Source organism: Sinohyriopsis cumingii, chromosome 3 (assembly GCF_028554795.1).
Source record: "Sinohyriopsis cumingii isolate HCF-2022 chromosome 3, ASM2855479v2, whole genome shotgun sequence".
In the NCBI taxonomy this organism is placed as follows: domain Eukaryota; kingdom Metazoa; phylum Mollusca; class Bivalvia; order Unionida; family Unionidae; genus Sinohyriopsis; species Sinohyriopsis cumingii.
Window position 1 is genome coordinate 25,465,765 of NC_142963.1, and position 23,679 is coordinate 25,489,443.

The following is a 23,679-nucleotide window of genomic DNA, read 5'->3' on the forward strand; positions in this document are numbered from 1 at the left end:
TTTTCAGTCATATAACATTTGTTGTTGTTGTTGTTGTGGGGTTTAACGCCATTTTTCAGCACAATAGGCTATACATGGCGGCCAGTATTAATGGTGGAGGAAGAACCCGGAAAACCCCGGAAAGAACCACCAACCCACGAGAAGCTACTGGCAAGCTTTCTCACATGCCCACATTGGCTGAATCTTAGACTCGAACCGCCGCAGACAGAGGTGAGATGGCAGTGATCCGTAACGAAGAGCGCTTTAGACCACTCGGCCACTCGGGGCCCCTATAACATTTGTAAGTCACACGATTAAAGCCTGTCTTGCTTAAAATCTGGCACATATTTTTCTAAAGTATAGACCGGTCCACTATCTAAACATACTATCAAAATATAATGAATTTGTGAACACATATTTTCAAATTGAAGAAAACTGTTTTCTTGGAAATGTGCCATATTCAGCTGCTATAAATAGAAAATATGCAGCAGTCTCCTTTTTTAATGAATATTCTCAAAGTTACATGTTGTGTGGAACTAAAAGAGATGATAATAGAAATGACAAACATAACCATTACTGATTAATATTTTTAATGAACTAAAAAGGTGTAATCCATGTATAGACAAGCATAAGGTGTAATTAGGTTAAAAAAGCATAATGATTATGCCAAAATCATAATGGTTGACATGTATATCTGATCAATATTATTTTCATTATGGGCCAGCTAGACATCATAGGTCTTTTAATAAAACCAGATGCTGATATAACCATCCACTCATGACAAGAAGCAAATCCAAGATATTCAAGATGGCTGCTGTGAGCCCTACTGGATATCCAAGGAACACCAATGTCATTTTGGACTGACTGGACATTGGGATGATGTTGTTGTTGTTTGGGCGTAACGCCATTTTTCAGCACAAGATAGGCTATACATATCGGCCAGTATAAAAGGTCGAGGAAGAGCCTGGGAAAACAGGAAGCTACAGGCAAGCTTTCCAACATACCCATATTGTCTGAACCTGAGACTCGAACCCATGCAGACAGAGGTGAGATGGCAATGATCCATAATGGTGAACGCTTGAGACCACTCGGCCACTCGGGGCCCCAGACATTGGGATGAATGTGTTGTAACGTTTCATTGCAATCCTCAAAGTAGTTGAGGAGGAATACTGATAACAAACTTATGCCAATGGACAGAAAAATATCAGTTGATCGATGACTGATGAGTGACAACAGGTCTTCCCATAAGTTCTTCTGCTCTATGGCCAGCGAAGCAAAGTTGCCAAAGCATCCATAAATTTTAAAAAATTATAATGGGTAATACTTATCCTAACATCAGGATCAACAAGAGAATAAATCAAAATTGACACTACATGACTAGTGTGTGGATATGATACAATAAAATGTCAACAAAATGAGAAATGGACACAGATAGTTGAAACAGAACACAGGGACTGTGAAGAAAAGTGCAATCACACTATGAAAATGGATACAAATTATTGAAATAATGGGAAAAGACACAAAGATTACTCAAATTCCTGAGTGCACAAAGATGTGTTGTACTCCAAGGATTCCAAGGAAAAGGATGATATTCTATATGAATGCAAATGACTAAGACATTGGACTTGGGCTGTGTTGTCTTTGTTCTAGACCCCCAATTACTAACTGAAGAAGCAAATTTTCATAAAATTCCATGTACTGCATATATGATAGCCGATTCCATTATTCTCACTCAGCAGACAGAATTATCCCTAATTTGACACAAGGTTAGATAACTCTGTCTTAACTATTAAGGTCTTATTCACAATGATAATCATAACAGATTTTACGATCATGAATATTAAATAGCAGAGATATTAAATAGCAGCGATAAGCTTGCATGCAAGCTGATATCAATTACAGTATGTATTCTCTCCAGTCAAAACAATATGAATGCACATTAAAAAATAAAATTTGGAATGTGTGAGAAATATAATTGTCTCCATATGTCCAGAGAGACTAAGAAATCCCAATTATCAGGGACTAAAATTTTTATCATGGAGTGAATGCTTTCAATTTTGACTTTCAAAAACATTAAACAATTATGATCCGAAAGATGCTATTATTCCTTACTTGACCCTGACAATGTAGATGTACCCCAGGAACAGACAGGGAAGTAATCAGCATGGTGACACATCGCAACAGGAACACTGTCCCAAGCAATGAGAACATACGCCTCATCAAGATGAATCTGAAATATGACAAGTCCATTTTTAGAAGGCTAAAAACAATGACTCTTACATGATTGAATTTCAACAGAAAAGCATGAAAATTATCTTTTGCAATTGTTATGAGCAAACATTTTTAATTATTTGAATCATCTGTTAAATTTCATTTCGAATGAGCAATAGTGTCGGGTTTTATTTATTTTACTTGTGGCCTTGATGCTGTACTGTATTAGATTATCTGACTGAGGCTGTGGCTTTCATACAGCGCAACATATAACTGGACTGGTTCTTTGATACAGTGCTGCATTATATAATATGACTGGCCTGTGGCTTTGATACAGTGTGGCAATATATAATCTGACTGGGCCTTTGATTTTGACACAGTGTGGCATTATATAATCTGGCTGGGCCTTTGACATTGATACAGTGTGGCATTATATAATCTGGCTGGGCCTTTGATTTTGATACAGTGTGGCATTATATAATCTTGCTGGGCCTTTGACTTTGATACAGTGTGGCATTATATAATATGACTGGACCTTTGACTTTGATACAGTGTGGCATTATATAATCTTGCTGGGCCTTTGACTTTGATACAGTGTGACATTATATAATTTGACTGGGTCCTTGACTTTGATACAGTGTGGCATTATAAAATCTGACTGGGCCTTTGACTTTGATACAGTGTGGCATTATATAATATGACTGGACCTTTGACTTTGATACAGTGTGGCATTATATAATCTGGCTGGGTCTTTGACTTTGATACAGTGTGACGTTATATAATTTGACTGGGTCCTTGACTTTGATACATTGTGGCATTATGAAATCTGACTGGGCCTTTGACTTTGATACAGTGTGGCATTATATAATGTGACTGGGTCTTTGACTTTGATACAGTGTGGCATTATGTAATCTGACTGGGCCTTTGACTTTGATACAGTGCTGCATCATATAATCTGACTGCAAAAGGAAATCTTGACACCAATTGTGAAAAAGCAATTATACCATTTAACAGTGCATGGTATGTGTTTTTCTTTATTTGTCTACTACATAAATGCAAATGCAGAAAGTTAGCAAAGATTTTTTCTTTTAAAATATTACATTATAAAAAGATTTTAAAAAAAAGAAAGAAAAACAACAGAAAATAATTTTATTAAAATATGGCATGCACCTTAAATACAGATAAAAACATTCCAAGAACAGGATCTATGTTGTTTGTTTTACTGGTTAGTCCTGATGAAGAGCACAGACCCAGATCTGATGGCACACTGAATGCAGCTTGGTCTGACTTATATAGAAGTATACACTATTCGTTACATATTTACTGTAAATTTACTATTTTTCAGGAGACACCAGTTTTTTCTTACTTTATGGTCACTATAACCAACACATTTTATACATTTTTTTAATCAAAACAGGTCATTTTTTGGAAACAGGACAACTTCCATAATTCATGAATTTATGTACTGATAAAAATAACCTTATCCATAATGAATGAAAATAAATAAACTTACGGTATAGGACCTCATGTGACCCCATACTGGTAATTATTTAATCATGGGATCCCCAGACTGGTAATTACTTCATGGGACCCCAATACTAGTGATTACTGTAATTATTCAATCGGAACTGCATAGTAGAAATTACTTCATGGAACCCACGAAAAAGCTGGTAATTACTTCATGGGACTCCCACAATGGCAATGACTTCACTGTCTACATAATGCACTGTATCTTTATTAGGAATAAATATACTGCATTTCATAAGGGGCATGAATTTGTACAAAATAAGTTTATAGCATAACTACAAAGTTTAACAAATTAATGCATTTATTTCTGTCATAGGTTCGTTACCTGTGCTTGTGGAAGAATAAAATTACTGTCCAAACCATGAAAAGAACTGATCCCACTAATTCACACACCTCAAAAGCCCAGGGAATGACTGGCATGTTGTCCAGGAATAGATCTGGCAGTGGTGGGTATCTGTGCATGTCTGGAACTCTATCATGGACAACAACCATTACAAATGACGTCAGAAGGAAAACCAAAAAAACATAGACAAAACTGAGAGCAGTCTTGAAAAGCTCAGAATCTAAATTTCTAGAATAACGTCCTTTTCTACTAATAATTTTCTCTATTTCTTCATCAATCACATCATCATCATCTGAAAATGTACTAGTGCTATCTTGCCGATAGGTAGAATGTTGCAATGGTCTGGAATGTACTCTCTTGGAATACCTATGACTGATTTTTAAACCACCATTAGTGGGATCAGAAACATTAAATTTATCTTGATTTTCCAATTTTAGGATTTCAATTGCAAGGGACAGGTGCTTGACATCTCCTAGAACTCTTATCTGCATTGGTGGTTCTCGCAGATCTGACTCCTCCAGGGCCAACAGTGCCTTCCCATCAATCTTATGCTGATCACAAAACAGATCTGCATATCCTTCAAAGCTGTTGCTAATCAACCATTGTTTAACGTCCTCACAGCTCCAGTCTTTTACATTTGTCATGACGGAAGTGAATGATCTGAAAATCAAGGACAGACACGATATCTTAAATGAGGGACAAATGTGGACACAGTTTTTGTAAGAGTAAGAGGCAAATTGGAATTTCTATTACGATTCAATACAGGGTACAAACCCTATATATTCTGATAAAAATTCAATAAGTAAACATTACACTTTTACAAAATAAACAGCTTGAGAGTCTTCATGTACCTCAAAGAGAAATTTTTTTGAACTGAAATAACAATAAACCTCTGCTTAGTACTTACTACTTAAATTGCCAGGTTTATGTTCTCCAAGACATGTCTGTTATGTAAAGCTTTCTCAGAGTCTGTCTCCGCTTTGTTTTCTCCTAGAGATATCTGTTATGTAAAGCTTTTTCAGAGTTTGTCTCAGCTTTGTTTTCTCCTAGACATGTCTGTTAATGTTATGTACAGCTTTCTCAGAGTCTGTCTCAGCTTTGTTTTCAACTAGACATATCTGTTATGTAAAGCTTTCTCAAAGTCTGTCTCAGCTTTGTTTTCAACTAGACATATCTGTTATGTAAAGTTTTCTCAGCTTTGTTTTCTCCTAGACATGTCTGTTATGTAAAGCTTTCTCAGAGTCTGTCTCAGCTTTGTTTTCTACTAGACATATCTGTTACGTAAAGCTTTCTCAGAGTCTGTCTCAGCTTTGTTTTCTCCTAGATATGTCTGTTAATGTTATGTAAAGCTTTCTCAGAGTCTGTCTCAGCTTTGTTTTCTCCTATTCATGTCTGTTATGTAAAGCTTTCTCAGTCTATCTCAGCTTTGTTTTCTACTAGACATATCTGTTATGTAAAGCTTTCTTAGAGACTGTCTCAGCTTTGTTTTCTCCTAGACATGTCTGTTATGTAAAGCTTTCTCAGTCTGTCTCAGCTTTGTTTTCTACTAGACATATCTGTTATGTAAAGCTTTCTTAGAGACTGTCTCAGCTTTGTTTTCTCCTTGATATGTCTGTTAATGTTATGTAAAGCTTTCTCAGTCTGTCTCAGCTTTGTTTTCAACTAGACATGTCTGTTAACGTTATGTAAAGCTTTCTCAGAGTCTGTCTCAGCTTTGTTTTCAACTAGACATGTCTGTTAATGTTATGTAAAGCTTTCTCAGCTTTGTTTTCTCCATGACGTGTCTATTATGTAAAGCTTTCTCAGAGTCTGTCTCAGCTTTGTTTTCTCCTAGACATATCTGTTATGTAAAGCTTTCTCAGAGTCTGTCTCAGCTTTGTTTTCTCCTAGACATATCTGTTATGTAAAGCTTTCTCAGAGTCTGTCTCAGCTTTGTTTTCTCCTTGGTATGTCTGCTATGTAAAACTCTGTTTGAGTCTGTCTATATATTCTGGGAAAAACTGGCTGATCATGTGAGTCATAAAAGTAAGCCATCACAGTAAATATGGCGTCTTTTACTATGTGATGTGCCACAAGACTCTGTCTTAATGATGCATAGAAACACAAAATCAAAGTATTTAAGGATACAGAACCACATTGGTTTTAATTAGTCCAGAATTATAATTAAGTCAAATAAATTAAGTAGCACTGATAGAAGAAGATCAGACCTGTAGCATAGTGAGGATTATTACAGTGACAAACCACAGTACATGCAACACCTCTCATTTACCTAATCTCCTTTTGTGTGTCATTTAACTTAATACATGTATGACAAAAAGAGTGAATCTGGAACTGAACTGCCATTTTAGTAATTGATTTCTGACAATGATGACCTTCCACTTGTGATAGTTCTCAAGAACACATAATGGGTGGAATTCTAATGTTTTTAGATTGTTATAATGTCATATAGTGTTTAATCACATGACTAATGTTCTTCATGTTTATATAGCCATTTTTTGTGGTGTACCAATTTTGTTGATTTCATAAATACATCAGTAACTTTAAAGACACAATTCAAAATGAGCCATATGGGATGCAGAAAGACCCCCTCCCCCGCGTTTGTGATGCCAGTTTCCCACATGCATGGAGTTCAATGACGCAAGTTCATCCTCTGTAAAGTCACCAAAAAAAATGCTTGACTTATTTTGTCATTGTGAAGAATGAAAACTGGTCAATATACACTATGGCCATTAACGGTGAGGCCACAACCAAAGACCTCTTTTGCTCTGACACCTGGATAATCATAGATATTTTCCTTATTTTATGTGTCAACAGGCTCCACCAGACACTATGTGTCCTTCAACTGCCATTTCCACAGCCATCCTAGATGCAGTTCCAACTACCCATAATGCACCTGCTTTTGCAACTGCGGGAGCCACAGCCACCAACAGTGCTGGAATGGCCAAGAGAAATGGAAACATTCTGTGGCTCTCTTGCATCGGTACCACCTCAGTAACTTTACTGTTACCGATATGTTCATTTGTTTGGTCTCCTTAAGATTGTTGTGTCAGAGTCAGCCTCTAGGGAATATTTCCAGTTAGTTTTTCTGAAGAAAACTGCAAAGCATGCCCACATTTGTGTTTTATGGCACTTTTTATTTTTGCAAGTGGTTTTGCTAAGACCAACCTTAAGATTGTGACATAAAATTATTTTTTAATTCTGCTGTATAATTGTGAATTTGAGAAAACAACTATAGGTTTTCCAAAGGTACATCAAAGGTCCTCATTCAGCCACTTCTGCACTACAACATCAGCTTAAAGGAGCGAATCACAGCAATGCATCTATTGTTGTTGTTATGGGTTTTAACACCATTTTTCTGCACATGATATCCTGTACACTGCAGCCTGAATATTTGGAGGAGGGTGGACCCAAAACATATGGGAAGCTACTGGCAACGTTCCTCACATACCTATTTTGGCCAAGTTAGAGACTTGAACCTACACATACAAAGGTGAGATGTCAGTGATATGTAAAGGCAGTGCCTTAGACCACTCTGCCCCTTGGGGCCCAAAAATTGAAAATGCATCTGTATGGCACTTGTACTTAAATGTGCCTTGTGATAAAAATAGACCATAACATCACAGTGCCCTGCTGCTGCCATATTATTTTTGGACAAAGCACTGAGAGACGCTTAGTAACACGTAGTAATTCATGACATATAGACAAAAATAAAGTTGTTTTTATTTGCACTTCCCTCACTATGTAATGTCTTTATATATTCAACTATAATATATGAGTGTGTACAGTAATAATTGTGTACATTTTATTTCTTTGTTATCCTCTTGTATTGTTTTCAAATCTACGTTTAGTAAAACTCTAAATAAATATATATATATATATATATGTGTGTGTGTGTGTGTGTGTGTGTGTGACCCAAATGAATTTGCTGAAACCAACAATACATGTACATGGTTTTCAGTAAGAACAATAAAAAGGATAAGAACACTGAATGCCATTACACCAGTTTGCCTTGTCCGAATGACAATTTTTAGAAACCAATATAACTGCATGTGATGTTTGACAGATGTAAATAGTACAAGCACCATTGGACACCAGGCACATTTATGCATACATTAAAAAAGTGTACATTTACTTTGAACACTTCCACTCCAGGTGTTCCAATTCAAAGTAATAAAGTGGATACAACAGTGAAGTCTCTGGAAAATAAGCAGACCCATGTTGATGTTTAAATATTTGGTGCATGTATGACCATACCTTGTGATATACACATGCGAATGTACTAAGTCAAGAAAAATTTATATCAAGGGGACTGATTCCAGTTAACTACACTGAAACTTCAGACTCTCCTAACCTGTCAAATATCATTACACTATGGCCTTGCCTACCAGTCAATGGATTTGTATTATTAAATACCATGAACATGTGTCGGTGCACAGATACTTTGTTGGGCAGTTATTTGTCATGTAAATTGTCCCCATACAGCATTTTATATCAAGTCTGTAGTGAGCACAAGAAATGACAATAAAAGCACTTCTGTGTCCAGAAGCGTCTAAAATATTCATTTTGACAATACAACTTTACCAGTAGCAATGCCAGATTGCACTGCAGTTGTACCATTTCCAAAAAACAACTTTGTAGACATCTCACAAGATATGTGCATTAAAATCATCACCATGATGCTGTTGTTGACAAATCCAACACTGGTACAGAAAGTGTAACTGTTATCTTTGTCTTGAATAAGTTTCCCATTGATTTCCAAGAAGACCTCACATGAGAGAAACTAATTAAGACATGTCATGTAATTATACTCATCCATGTTCATCAGCAATCCTAGCTCAGTATGACATAACACTGAAAATCTCAGACACTTCAATCTCACTATGACATAACAATGAAAATCTCATACACTTCAATCTCAGTATGACATAACAATGAAAATCTCAGATCCTAGCTCTGTATGACATAACAATGAAAATCTCAGACACTTCAATCTTGTAACACAGGGTTGTCCATGCCAAACATAGAATCATGTACATCTTTGATTTGGGTCAAGGAGAAACTTTCCTTTCCACTGATATATTATTTGATTCATCTAATACCTTTTATGTCCGATCATTAACCATAATCCACTTCCCATGGCCAAATTTACAAGCAATGAATGCTATGTGCCAGAGGTTATTTATCCTTTTAGTAATCGAGGCTGCCATTAATGCAACTTATTGAAGTGCAACTGGAACTTAAAACTATGCAGCCAATCTCAAATCCACAGAACCACATGCAATCCCAGATTTTTCAACTGATTCAGCCACCCACACTGCAACTTGTTTTTATCAATCAATGTGATGTGTAGTGTCAGGACCAATGAGAACCTTTGGCACTCCTGTGAACAATCCTCTGACAACACTGCCAAGGTCATTTCTGTGATGTCACTAAAATAGTCTTTCTCACATTAATGTATTAAACATCATCTCAATCCTAACATGTACCCACCCTGGTCAACAAAAAATGCAGGCGCATCAATAGGTGATTGCTGCATGAAGAAATTTGGGCTCCATTGGAGTAATCAACAACAGCTCATCCTAGAGTGCATTCATGGAGAACCTGAATATGTAAATCTGTGTGGTTATGCCACCACAAGTATTTCCGACTGATCCATAAGTCAACAGACTTGTTGCAGGTCACACATATAGGAAACCTTTCACCAATGCCTTTTCCTAAACGTGGTTCCTGCCTGTAAGTTCCATGCTCTTCTCACAGTTTCTGAGTATTTCAATAAATTCTGTTCAAGATGTTTTGACAATGTCAGTGTTTCAGACCACTGATTTATTAAGCATGTGACATTTTCCAGTCTTTACCGATGACAGCATTCTTTCCAGTAAACTCCCTGAATACCACTTGGGGCCTGCATGTACCTTGTTTATCTCTGCATTATTTGCTTGTGCTGGTAATTTCAACATAAGCTCTCTCCGTCTGTCTGGTCTTTTAGGTTTGGAATACATATGATTTTCACAAATCCGCAGGTAACCTTCCATAAATAATTTAACCAGTGTTTTTATCTGCAACTTATACTCACATGGCGGTCATGGAATACTCACAAGTGCCTCTCTGACATCTTCACTGAGTACATGTGTGCTTTTTGCAACCACACCAATTTTCTGTTCTAATGTCCTCAAAGTTTTTCTGCATTCCTGCAATTGACAAGCATCCAATAGTCTTCACTGTTTACCGCATGAGGAAACCATACAGGTCCCCAATGACCTCTGGAAACCATACAGGTCCCCAATGATCTCTGGAAACCAAACAAGTCCCCAATAACCTCTGGGAACATAATTTTGAAACTCATCTCACAAAGCAGCAGTGGCACAACCAGCTCAATGAATGTTTACAAGGCCATGTGCATCAACCCCAAAACATATCATCAACATGTTGCAGTTGTCCTCATTTCTTTGCTTTTTTGCCAGCTACAGCAAAACATTCTCACTGGGCTTTCTTGTCAGCCAAGCCTAACATCATTGTTCAAAAAAAAATAATTTTAGGTCAAGAGCATCAATAGCAAGGTTTTCATCAATCATGAAAAAGAACTGGATCATGGACGAAGATGTCTTTGATGATGCAATCACTTCTGTAAAATCGTTCATTATGTCATAAGATCACAGATCGTCCACAAATGATATAATCACATACAGTCAATCCAACATTAACCATTGCATGATCAGATTCAGCAGGAGTCGGGTTTTCCTGGTTCTGGTCATGCAAAATATGAACTAAGTTTGGAAACATGTCACTATGGAAACATGTCACTGTTTGGGCAGTCAATGTTTCTGAGATGCAGAAAAGTCAATGACAGTGAAAGTGTTGCTTCAAATCTTAAATTTTTTTCTTTTATGATGCCATACTGAATGTCAGAAGCTGTATAACAACAGCATCATTTTATGAAATGCTGCAAGACAAAATGGGTTTGTGGTATGCAAAACTACATCGCTGAAGAGAAAGAGACATTTTTTGTAGGAGCTGTGACAAAGGCAAACACTGAAATCAGTGAAGAAATATGACACATGATTCCAACTTTTCATGATATTGATATCAGATTTAAAACTGAAACTAGCTCGCAAGTATCTGACAGCATCATACAGCTGATCATCATGAATTAATATTGTGTGCAATTCTCAATGAAAACTCCATGTACAAATCGAGCATAGTTTCTAACACACAATGGAAAGTTGGAATCGCTGGAACTTGTTCCAGATGTGGTGCAAAGAAATGTACTTTTATGAAACCATGTGCACTGATGGAACTGAAATATCCAGGTTTGAAAAAAGTTGGCAGTAATATCACTGATGTGTGAACAAAGCTACCCATGGTACCATGGACCAAATATCCTGGTGAAAAATATATCTGGATCACTAAGGGGACTAGACAGAATTATTGGAGATTGGAAACATGGCTCAATATATACGCCTCAACTCCAATAACCAAATGAGTCCCTGAGAAGATTCTAAACCACATCAATACTGCATGTTACCAATGTGATCTTGTTTCTGTATATCCAATAATTTGCAACTTAATATGAAGTAGGCTCACTTACACCCACTTGTAATTTTCAGAAACTCATTTCTGCCAGTAAACAGGAGAGAACTATTGTCTGTATGTCGTGCATTAAAGAATGTATGTATGTATGTATGTATGCATTCTTATGTCACATGTTTAGGCTCAATAAACAGTAATACAAGAACGAATGAAAACAACAAGCTTTGAAAAATACAATAATTTATTTCCCTGGAAAAATTCTGTAAAAATGAAAAAAATATGAATTTTCAGTTGTATAGAATCAGATCCAAAATAATCCGAGAATTGTCCAAGAATACAATTTTTGAAGTCCTAATAACAAAATGTTCAATTGATTTCACGCTCGAATCTCGAAGAAGAATCCAAGATGGAAGACGATGACGTATGCTACAATCTGTAGTGTTGAAGTCTACAGTTCCTTGAAGAAATAAGAATTATCACTCTGGTTTCTGATAGCTGAATAAATTTTTATAAAAACTGTTCATGTTCCAAAGTATTACATGAGCACACGTATTATCCAGAAAAATAACAGAATTAATCCTTTTCAATCCAAGCAATTTGAAATAACTCCAAACTAAGTAATTTGAAATAACTCCAAACAGCACAACAACCAACAAACACTTTAACAGCCCAACTTCTACTGATTAATTCTCCAAAACATGGGATATATGGGCTTTCTAAAATGTAAACAAGGGTCACGTGATCACCTTCTAGAAGTTTATAGAAGCAAATACTTGTTACAGCTCACGTTTACCCAGTGTGACCCTGACAAAAACCTATCATTTTTACTCTAAAAAAAAAAAAAAAAAAAAAAATTGTTTATATCTTAAAGACAAGGTCCCATCATGACCTTGGAAACAACCAATCATTCTAAAACAAAATGGAACTTGTTTACGAAGGTTGCTACAAATTCTGAAACAAGGTCAGGATTTAGATCAACACCTCGTGTTTATAAACTAACAGTCAAGGTCAAACCATTTTCAAAAAAAGTATCGTCTCTAGTGAACAAATTTACATTACAATATCGTGCAATGAAATTTTAAAAAAATTGATAAACAATTAAATTGAAATAAATATATATTAAATCAGATATATTTAAATCAAATATACATAACAGCATGCATGCATGCATGTATGTATGTATGTGTGTGTGTGCCTACATGTATTTATGTCTGTATCATTTGAGATATGTATGTCTGTATGTATGGATTCTCTTGTAATGATACATACCATTGCAAACAATATTTGATAATGTTCAGAAAATGATATAGTTGGAAGTTGTGTTAAGTACTAACATGTATGTGTTAATTATGCATGCAGGTATGTTCATATGCTTGAATGTATGTGTGTATGTCTACTATTCAATAATATTGTAGATATTATTCAATATTGCTGAAAATACTGCTATTAATAACAATAATAATAAATTATTAATATTTATTTATTTATATTATTATCATTATTATTATTATTATTATTACTGTTATTATTATTAAGCATATTTTGTCAGCTGTTTACTGTTTTGAATTTTAAAAATCTGTTTATCGTTCTCTATCTCTCAAATTTCTGACATGATGTCTGTCTCTGTCTCTGTATGTCTATCTCAAAAATCTGCCATGATGGCCCAACCTAACTGCAGCTCCATCCTCAGCATTAGTCAGTTCCTAGTGAAATAGTCCTCATAAGAAGGTTTCTGGGAGTTGTCCTTGTCTTCGGGTGATGATGCTTTCCACGCATGCATCAGCAATTTTTAAAATAAGGTAATTAATAGATATATACATAGGTGTTCTGTTTTGACAGGGACAAATACTTAAAAAAAGTGAAGGATTTAATGCCATGGCTCAAAAAAAGACATATTTTACTTTCAATCCACATACCATGGTCAGTCAAAATAAATTTATTAATTAGTAGCAAGTGTCTGATAATCAGAAATGGTCAGATGGTGGAACTTCAGTATGAAATATGGTCCGACCCGGTTGGTCTCCACTACCAGTAATGTCAGAAAAAAAAAAGAGTCGAGACCTACTTGTTGGTCTGGGTGATATACGATCACTGCTGAGCACACAATGGTTGGAAAAAAGCATCTCTGAGATTTAGCAAGGTGCATTTAGTGCATATCCAGGGTTCATCATTTCTGGATAAGCTTTAATAAATGGTGTAGGACATGTATGTACATATTTAGCATGGCACACAACACGTGCAATCCCCTTTGGTGTTGTTCTTATGGATTTACTGCGGCTGAGATTGGTCCCCTGTAAGGGAAACATCTCCACACAGAATAAAACATTAATATTGTGTTAATATTAGACCAACAAGCAGATCTTGGCTTTTCTGACATTACTGGTAGCTCAGGGTAAAAAAAACCCCCCAAAAACAAAATAAAACAAAGATCTAGCTATTTGTCTAAGGTTAGTCCTACAGATAAGACCTTGATGCTGATATTTATGTGTTGGGCACTAAAACATAAATAACATGTGATACGTCTTACATTGTAGGACTAGTCTAAGCGAGGTGTGTGTGTGTGTGTGTGTGTGTGTGTGTGATTTGGATTTTTTATGTAGCTTTAACAATTTTTCAGTCACATCACTACAATGTCTGCATTGTGGCAGTTTACAATGATGTCTATCACTGGGGCATCATGCTGCAGACATGTAGCATGATGTCCTACCCAGTCACATTATCCTGACACCAGGCCAACCAGTCCTAACACTAACCTCTTAATGCTGAGCGCCAAGCAAGGCAGCTGTTAGTACCAGTTTGTTATAAGTCTTTGGTATGACGGCTGGGGATCGAACCCATGACCTCCCGCATCGGAGGCGAGGTAAATGTGTAAGTGCCCTATTAGCACAATTGTGACAATTAGGGCGCAGCATGAACTGACCCTCTGCCATACTAAAGAGACTACACAAATTAAATAGAATAGGGCAGTTTCTGGTCTCTGCATACCTGGCATTAATAATCCTCCATTCCTCCATCTCATATCACCCCAACCCACTAGTCCTACAATGTAAGACATAGAACATGTTGGTTTTGTTTTAGTGCTTGACGCCCAAAACATGAATATCAGCGTCAAGGTCTTACATGTAGGACTACCCAACCCACTTGCAAACACTGGGGCTCGTATCTTTGCTTAAAATTGACGTGTCATACATGTACTATATAATAACTATTATATAGGACATGTATGACAGGTCAACTTTAAGCAACGATACGAGCCCCTGTGCTAGTCCTACATGTAAGACATAGCACATGTTGATTTTGTTTAGGTGCTGTAAGACCTGACGCACAAAACATAAATATCATTGTCAGGTCTTACATGTAGGACTAGCCCCTGTACTTGCAAAGTTTTCTGACTGCACAATAATTTTATTAACACACGTACCGTATAAAAAACAACTCTTAAACAATTAATAGAAATGGAAATAAGGCTGTAAAAAACAATATGATATACTTCTTTTTATGATCAGTTGCGACGTACCCCTTGACTTTCTTGCTCTGATGATGACAATGCTTCTGTGTGCATTCGTCTACTGCTATAGTGGTTATATCTATATTTACTTGTTAGCCACAGATTAGTATCCTGCTGCACCCTACCGTGCATCATTCATCATTTTTTGTATTAAAAAAAAATAACGAAATACTTGTTGTTCTTTAAGTAATAAATTTAAATATATGATTTATATTGTCTGGTAAAACAAAACTACGAAAGTTTGGTCTATAAAATGATTCGAACAAAATCTGCCTCATATCAATGACGTTTTGTTTAGCAGAGGCAAATAAGATATGAATTGACTGTTGGGGTTTGCCGGTAAATCTTGCAAAAGATACGGACAAATCTTATTATTCCGATTGATAGGTTTACCGTTGACGAAACTTTTGAGAACAAGTCTACTATCATGTTTGACGGCTGTAAGCATTTTTCAATACAATTTACTTTTTGGGAGATAAAAGTTCTAAACCAGTCAAAATCAAATGCAATCTTTTGATTTTATATTTTATTTTATATAAAAATTTATATATGTGTAAATTATTTGTTAATTATTTGTATTGTAACACGATATTTGGATTGAATGAAATAAAGTTATCCATGTTGAACCCCTTGTATTCTTACGTTAAAACCCTTTCTTGCTGTGACCTTGAGCCGGCGACCATCATTCCTCGTGTGGCAGTTCAACGGGAAACATACATTTAAAGTAACATTTTTATATTTGACACTTCTTGTGCAGCAATAGAATATTGTCGGAGTTTTTAAAAAGCTTGTATGAATATATAAATGCTTATGCCTATCGTGTCTAATTCAAGTTTGACCAGGTGACATCTCCTAGGTGTCAAACCGGGCAAGTATTGCAACATGGAACCTGCAACTCGGCAACAAATTCGCGTTGCCAGTGCACTTTGATTTGTTTAAATTGTTTGTTTTGCATTCTCAGTTATAATCTTTAGGCCAATTTACCTAACTAACGGCCGTTGATGGTATACGTTAAGAATTTAATTTTCAAAACTGCCGTAGAACTTTAAGCCCTTCCTATGTGAAAAGATTGGAAAAGTTACTAAATCCTCATCACTTGCATATTGACAGTTGTTGTGCTATTTAGGTTTACATAATGTTTACCAATTAAATGCTTATCTCTTTCTAAATGATGTAGAATGTGTAAGATGACAATTTGAAGGAGCTGTATGAATGAATTGTCCTAGTTCAAGGTTATCCAGGACATCTGAGTGATTTCTCAAATTGGGTGGCTAGTTTGTTAGAACAACACTGTAAGACGTATTACGTTATTTACGTTTTAGTGCATGCTACATCATGTTTCCCAAAAAATGGCCTTGTATAGCGTGTTGCGCTGTCGGTTGACATCGGAACGAATTTCAGGAATATAACAATTGGCAGCCCATATTGACAATCTTCCACAGATTGATATGTAATTAATATTCAGACATGATTTTTTTCTCCATTTTAAGATGGAATTCTGTTTTTCTGCAGACTTGAATCAGATTTCTCTTGATATAGTCTGCTTTTTATATCATCTCCAATAAAGTTTTTAAAAAACTCTCCACTCCCATTCCGCAACAACCCTTGTAAATTATTAATTCCATATATTAGCACGTCTCTCGTAAAGAGTATTCTGATTAGTCAAACGTTTAAATTCATTCAGTTAATCTTTGTGCAATGGAAACTGATGGCAATGGAAAGAAGCATGCTTGCAAAACATGGCATCCCGAGTTGTTGAGAGAGACCATGACCTGAAAAGTTTAGATAAAGGTTTTAAAACATGGAAATGGGAATGACTGGAGCGAAAAGTTGACAGAAATTTAGTTGGTCAGTTTATAAGAAAATTGAAAGCTAGAGGACACATTTTGTAACCTCTGCACTACAGTAATCACAGTTGGAAGAGTTTGGAACAGCACATACAAAAGAAGCCACATATAGAAAAATTGATGCTCAGAAGGCATCTGGAAAAAAGATCAATTAATTGCTACAAGAAGAAAAATTTCTTGCATGAGAGAACAGGTGTAGCCCTCTGTCAGAATATTCGCACTGCATGTTGCCAATACAAGCACCAGCTTGAAAGGAATAAGACTGTCAGTGAGAAGGAAAAGAAACGATTGCACATTGAGCCAAATTAAGTCAGTGGTGACAAAAAGGAAGGCTAAAGAAATCTTTGCCAACGCCACTAAAAGAGTTCTACTGGCATATCAACAGGTTTTATCCATTGGCGAAAAAGACAAGTGAATGTATGGGATTATTTGTATATAGTTGATGTACTTGGGTATCTATTTTACATATTTGTTATGAAAAGAGAGAAGTATAATATATTTGCTGCAAAAATTGAGAAATTACTGTAACTTAATTACGATGTGAACACTACATGCACATGAAATAACTTAAGCATCAATAGTATTGGAGAACAAATTCATATTGTGATATTATTGAAGTCAAGTTGAACATTTTTGGTAAGTTTATTAGTTTTTCAAATGATTATTTAGGTTTATTTTATGATTACAAGTTGCAAGTTTTAACCCCCTTTAAAAAATTTCAGCTTTTTTTGATGGAAGACCAAAATCATGTCTGAATATACTTGCTGTGCTGTTTTTATCCTGGTGGAATGAAAATCTGACACTTGCAAATTGGCGCATTTTCATGTTCCGTTGACATACATTTGAATTTTGTTGAAATGCGATGGTACTCGAGGTATGCCAAAGTAGGTTCATGTGTGGGATAGGTCATGAACAATACAAAATATTGCTTACAGTTCCAATAGGCATACTATATTTGTATTCATTTTGTAATATTTCAACTTAATCCGATCTCGACATTTCCTGCTTTCATCCCTTTCCAGCCAACTGAAATGTAGGCCAACCAAACTTGAAAACAGGTACATTTCTTTTGTGAGAATTTGAATTTATTAGAGAAGAAAACAAAAGAGTAAGTAAAGTCTGACTAAAACATTGACTTTACTTTGCAGAAAAGTGTTATTTCTTGCAAGTTGTGAGATTTTCCTGAAAATTTGACCTTCATTGTGATGTTAGTTGACATCAAAGCATGCTATACAGCACTGTTAGTTAGGCAGTAAGACCCAGATGCACAAAATATAAATATTAGTGTCAAGGTCTTACATGTAGGAATAGGTATTTTTTTTAGCTGGGAAGCTTTTATTGAATGAGCTGAGTGGTATGTACACAAACAAGTTATGTTGTAATCTTGAGCATATAATTGGCAGAACAAAATTAATTTACAGGTGCAAGATGGCCCCTCCCACCTATTGTGATCTTGGAAAAGCTGCAAGAGATCTCTTCTCCAAAGGATACAGTAAGTTCATTGACTTAATTTTTTTGAACATCATAATAAATATTTGATCCTTTGTAAAATAAAAAAAAAATTGGGGCTAGAGTGTGCAGTTTTTGAGGAGAGCATTTTGTTGTCCAGATACTGTTTTTTGTTGTTGCAGGGAATGAGTTGATTTTAGTTGTAGGAAACTAAGAAGTCCACATTTTTAATAAAATTTCTCAAGGCATTATTTCACCAGTTAAATGTTTTGATTGCAGTTTTCTATATAGCAGAACACCAAAACCCTGACTGTTGACATTGTTGCCTCTTTGAAGATCACTATGCCATCGTTCTCATTCTCTCCAATTCTCACATGGATATATATAGAGATATACTTTGCCTTTTTGGAATCCTTTTCTACCCTGAAAGCCATGCAGAACCTTAAATTTGTCAACCCAATCTGATAACCAATTTTAAAAGCAAAAAGCCTGAAGGATATAAAAATTTGTTAGAACTAGATCATTTCATTTATTAATTTATAATTTCTAACCTGATTGTTGCCAAGGGGTCCCAGACTGTAAGCTTGTTGGTGTTTCAAATCGGACTGGAGTTTCTTTGTGACGTGGATACCATTTTTGCATGGGCCAATCCATGATGTAGTTCACCATCTTTGATAAACATGATATTCCATACATTTTGGAGTTGAATCTCTTTGAGCATGTGTATTTAGGGGAAAATGATTATTGATATATCGATGCATCAGTACCTTTGCAGCAATGATATATGTATCAATACCAAAAATGCAGAATCAATACAAAATGATACTTACCGTCTGTAAATTATTTTAGTCTTCAGCAGTCATGAATAATTGTTAGTTTACCTTGTTATTCTTTAAATATAGAATCATCTTTGATAAGCATTTACAGTTCTAGGCACTCAATTTTATTAGTAAAAACGAAAAATTCTATTGAGAATAGTCGCACCCCATCTGCAAATTAAAAGAAAGTGATGGTTCATAATCTGCCCTCAGGGTTCCCACCCTACTGGGAATTGGGGATAAAGTATGGAGACATGACACTTTTTTTTCCCAGACCCTGAGAAGTCCTTGAATTTTGCAAATATTGACGAAAGTCCATTTTGGGGGGCGGAGCTGACACAGGAATTTTATTCCACAACTTAGCGCCCGAAACAATTATTGAGGTATACCTGCATAAAATTGATATGAAAATTATTTTTTCAGAAATTGCGAGTATTCAAATCATTGTCTTTTATCTGCTGAAAGACTAAAACTAATGCATTGATGAAATTTGAGCTGGTACTAGCGATTTTGATTGCTAGTCGCATGAGCACACAGAATCTCACAACCGTCATTTTCAAATTTTGTAGAAAAAAATATTAAATGAAAGTCGTATACTAGTTATAATAAAAATATAAAAACGAAAGCATAAAATTCTCTGTTTATTCTGAGACCTACTTCCTGAGTTTTATTGTATCAAGTGACTACTATGTTGACACGTGCTCTCGTGCAGGGAGCATACAAAGCAGGGGACCCATCTACTCTGCTTGATCAATCAGACTGGCCAAGTTTCTTATAGTTCTCAAAATAAATATGTTGAGAATTATGTTCTTTCTGGTTTTTACAAAAGATATCAGACTTTCCTTTAATATAACTGAAATTTTGTACAACAACATTAAAAAGGAGTTTGTTGTTGAGATCATGTGACTCAACACAAATGGCAAGTACCGGGTCAGGTTTCATCTATGCCGATTTGTCTAACAATTTAAATGTGGAATGCAATTTTCTTTTTTTTTTTATATCAAACTCTGGGGGTCATCAGTGTTAAGATAAACTGAATAAATAAGGATGATAAAAATGAAATTAAGAAGTAGAGCTATTTATTTGAGTACGCCTGTTTGCACAAGCAGACTGGCATTGATAGACTAAAAACACTTAATACAGCATTGTGGAACAGACAAGAAATCTAACATGGACATCAGTAAACTACTGATTCAAGAAAGTAAGTTTCTGTTGGTGAAAAATCCTATTTTGGAGCAGATGTATCCAAAAGGTAATATCTGTGAGCATTTGAAAATTGTAAATTACAGCCACACATATCAGATCCCCAACATTTTCAAGCTGAGAAAGCTAGCTATGCATATGCCTCTTCAGAAAGAAGTGCAGAAAATATTTGTACACGGGTAAGGAATCAAAGTATGCTCAGAAATAAGATTAATACTTTCACTACTAGAGGTAACATCTTTTAAAGACTTGGTTGTTACTATAGCTCTAAAAAGTGGAGCAGGAATGAAGAGAGGTATTGAAGTGTTAGGTAAATATTGAACTATGACCGTTTCCTCCTCACCCTCTTTTTTCAACTCTTCCCTTCTTTTGCTGATAAAGAGTGAAGTCCCTCATAAGATAAACTCCTTGCAGCATATCTCCTTAAATTGAACATGGGGAAACAACTTTGCATTTTTTTTTAATGCTGAGATGTTTAGTGAATGAAGGTGCTGATAGAATAAATAAAATTGGCTCAGAATCAGCATGGGGACAGATTTCAAACCACTCAGTTTTATCACCTTGAGTAAAATAAAAAATAGAATAGGACTGGGTGTTGTCAGTAGTTTTCCTTCTTCAGTAACAAATACAAGTACCTGTGGCCGCAGCAGTCTTTTGCATATGCAGAAAGTACAGTGTGATAGATTTTGTTTGTATTCATCCTCATTACCATACCCGGATTTGTTCTAATTGAGATTTTCTTTGTATATTCATTATTTATTTGATGCTTGCATACATGAATATTTCAGATATATGGAACTGTTAAAAAGGTTGGATACCATAGATTTAAGTCATTTAATTAAAACTTGTTCACCAACCAAGTTTTGTAACCTTAGAGTCACTGAAATCCTGTAATCTTTCAGATTATGGCTTTTTCAAGTTCGAGGGCAAGACGAAAACCAACAGTGGAGTGTGTTTTACAGCAAAGGGAAGTCAAAGCAGTGATACTGGAAAATTCACAGGCGATATTGAAACCAAATACAAGTGGTCAGACTATGGTGAGTGAATAAACTTTATGATCATCTGTTAACCACCTCTTCTTTACTTCATTCATTTTATCTATCCATATTTATTTGATCCTCTGTCAGCAGTGTAGACTTTGTCATTCTATTATTAAAACAGTTAGACATTTGTGTTAATACAGAATTTTTGCAGGTAAGTTCAGCTTTACAGCTCTCCTTTTATAATGCAGTATTTTGGAGCTATACATGCTTATTATAGTATAGAAAGATTGATCACAAATTTGATGAATGCATGTATGTTTGGAGTGGGGATGTGCAATAAAATACCAGTCAAATGTATAATAATAATGTTGTGTGCATATATTTTATTCCCTTAATGGTATCTGTACATTTAATGTCTCTGGCAGTGTTGTTTTTAAATGGAAATAATTTTGTTCTCTCTGGTCCACCTGACTAGATGGTCATATAGGTTTTTCAATAAAACACAATAATGTCTAGTCGCTTATGAATGAAAATGGTGTAGATCTCACCACTGATATAGTCATCACAATAGCCAACTTGAAAATCTTTTCACTAATTCTACTAGATGGTACCACTCCAGTGGCCTAAATGGTTAGAGTGTCCACCTTGGATGCAGGAGGTTGTGGGTTTGAATCCCAACCAAGTCGTACCATTGACTTCTGAAAATGGTACTGGCAGTTAGTATTAGGAATGGTAGGCCTGGTGTGACTGGGTGGGACATGATGCTGCATGCCTGCAGCATAATGCCCCAGTGCTAGACATCACTATAATATGCCACACTGCAGACATCGTAGTGATATGACTGGAATTTTTTTTAAAGCTATGATTAAAGTACAAAACAGCCATACTCCTGCTGGATGGCTGGTCATGTTGACATTGCACGTTCATCAGAAGACTTCTTAAGATGTCTGATTGGTCCTAAATGGAAATGGTGCTAATCTGATATATGGCCACAATGCCATCCATCTTGAAAATCTTGTCATTACTTTCTCTACATAGGAAAGTCTTGTCAGCAAAGGGTTTTCATCATGAGACTTTTAAGATGCGTCTTGGTTTTATTGAAATGTTGCACTGTGGTAGTCATCTCCAAAATCTTGTTATCATTACTCTTGAATGGAAAGTCATTTTGACATGGGTTTTCATCAGAAGAATTCTTTTAAGTGTATATTTGGTCCTAAATGAAATGGTGCAAGGTGACACTCAATATGGCCACTGGTGTCCATCTTGAAAATAAATGGATAGGCATATCATGTAGACGTAATGTGATAGTCAAAATGAAAATGGTGCCAATCGTGTGGCAATATGGCTGCCTCAAGGACAATCTTGAAAGTTTTGTATCATTACTCTTGACTGGGTTCATATTGACATGGGGCTTTCACTAAAAGACTTTAACGATGTCTGTATAGTCCAGAAAGAAAGTTATGCCAATCTCATGGCCACCACAGCAATTTATCACTGAAGAATAGCAGAAGTTTATTTTGCAAGAATATTGTGGTATCTTGTATTAAAATAAAAAATAACACAAGCTATGCTATGAGAAACTTCTGTACATTTACCTTAAACTTTTTGAGTGACAATTTTACAAATGCATAGAATTGTGTACACTGTATTGGCTGTTTCACTCTATCAGTGGTCATTCATGACATGAACAGAGTGATTGCAGTGGGAGGAAAAAGTTAATTTGAATGATTACTCTTTTTGCAAATCTACATGCATCACCAAGAAGTAGCTGAGGACCGAGGTTCTTGTTACAGTGTGCCACTGCACGTTGCTGAAGCTTTCTGCCTTTAGTCGATAACAGTCAGGACAGTTCATACATGTACTGTTCAATGTCACGTTTCATGTTGCAAAATGTATATTGACTGTTGAATGAAAATGTCAAAAAACCACACACCTAAAAACTTTAAAGATGGTACCTTGTTAAAAAGGAATTCAGTCTGAGAAATGCAATTGTTAAATTCTGAAATCGTGAAAATTAGGTCTCTTGCATTTTTAAAAAGTGAATATATTTATTTTCCCAATTGGAGACTGGGCATTTAACTGAATTTGTCCTTAGAAAAAGAATGTTGACCTTGATAAACATTTAATCTTCCCTTTTTCCCTAAAAAATTGTTTGCTCAGACATTAATTTTTCATCTCACAATACATGTATGTATGATTTTTAATAGTCATTAAATATTTGTACATACTGTTCTGCATCAAGCAGTAATTTTGGTATTTCTTTATAAATGATATTTCATAAAAA

General features: G+C 35.6%; 2 protein-coding genes across 3 annotated transcripts in view; one reads left to right on the forward strand and one right to left on the reverse strand.

The window, feature by feature from the left end:
• The window catches only part of LOC149802565 (sphingomyelin synthase-related protein 1-like), a 29,914-nt gene extending 14,736 nt beyond the window's left edge, over positions 1 to 15,178 (reverse strand). The window contains exons 1-3 of one of the 2 annotated variants that reach the window (XM_089951833.1): positions 15,105 to 15,178; positions 4,043 to 4,720; positions 2,092 to 2,209 (exon numbers count right to left, since the gene is read on the reverse strand). In XM_089951833.1, the coding sequence (XP_089807959.1) occupies positions 2,092 to 2,209; positions 4,043 to 4,704 (780 nt within the window). In that variant the 5' untranslated portion in view covers positions 4,705 to 4,720; positions 15,105 to 15,178. Of the gene's footprint in view, positions 1 to 2,091; positions 2,210 to 4,042; positions 4,721 to 15,077 lie in introns of both variants that reach the window. The other variant, XM_089951834.1, reaches the window with a different exon arrangement.
• A 546-nt stretch (positions 15,179 to 15,724) lies between these two features.
• Positions 15,725 to 23,679, forward strand: part of LOC149802566 (non-selective voltage-gated ion channel VDAC2-like) — a 31,523-nt gene continuing 23,568 nt past the window's right edge. The window contains exons 1-3 of the mRNA XM_089951835.1: positions 15,725 to 15,819; positions 18,364 to 18,434; positions 21,315 to 21,449. Of these exons, the coding sequence (XP_089807961.1) occupies positions 18,371 to 18,434; positions 21,315 to 21,449 (199 nt within the window). The 5' untranslated portion in view covers positions 15,725 to 15,819; positions 18,364 to 18,370. The remainder of the gene's footprint in view (positions 15,820 to 18,363; positions 18,435 to 21,314; positions 21,450 to 23,679) is intronic.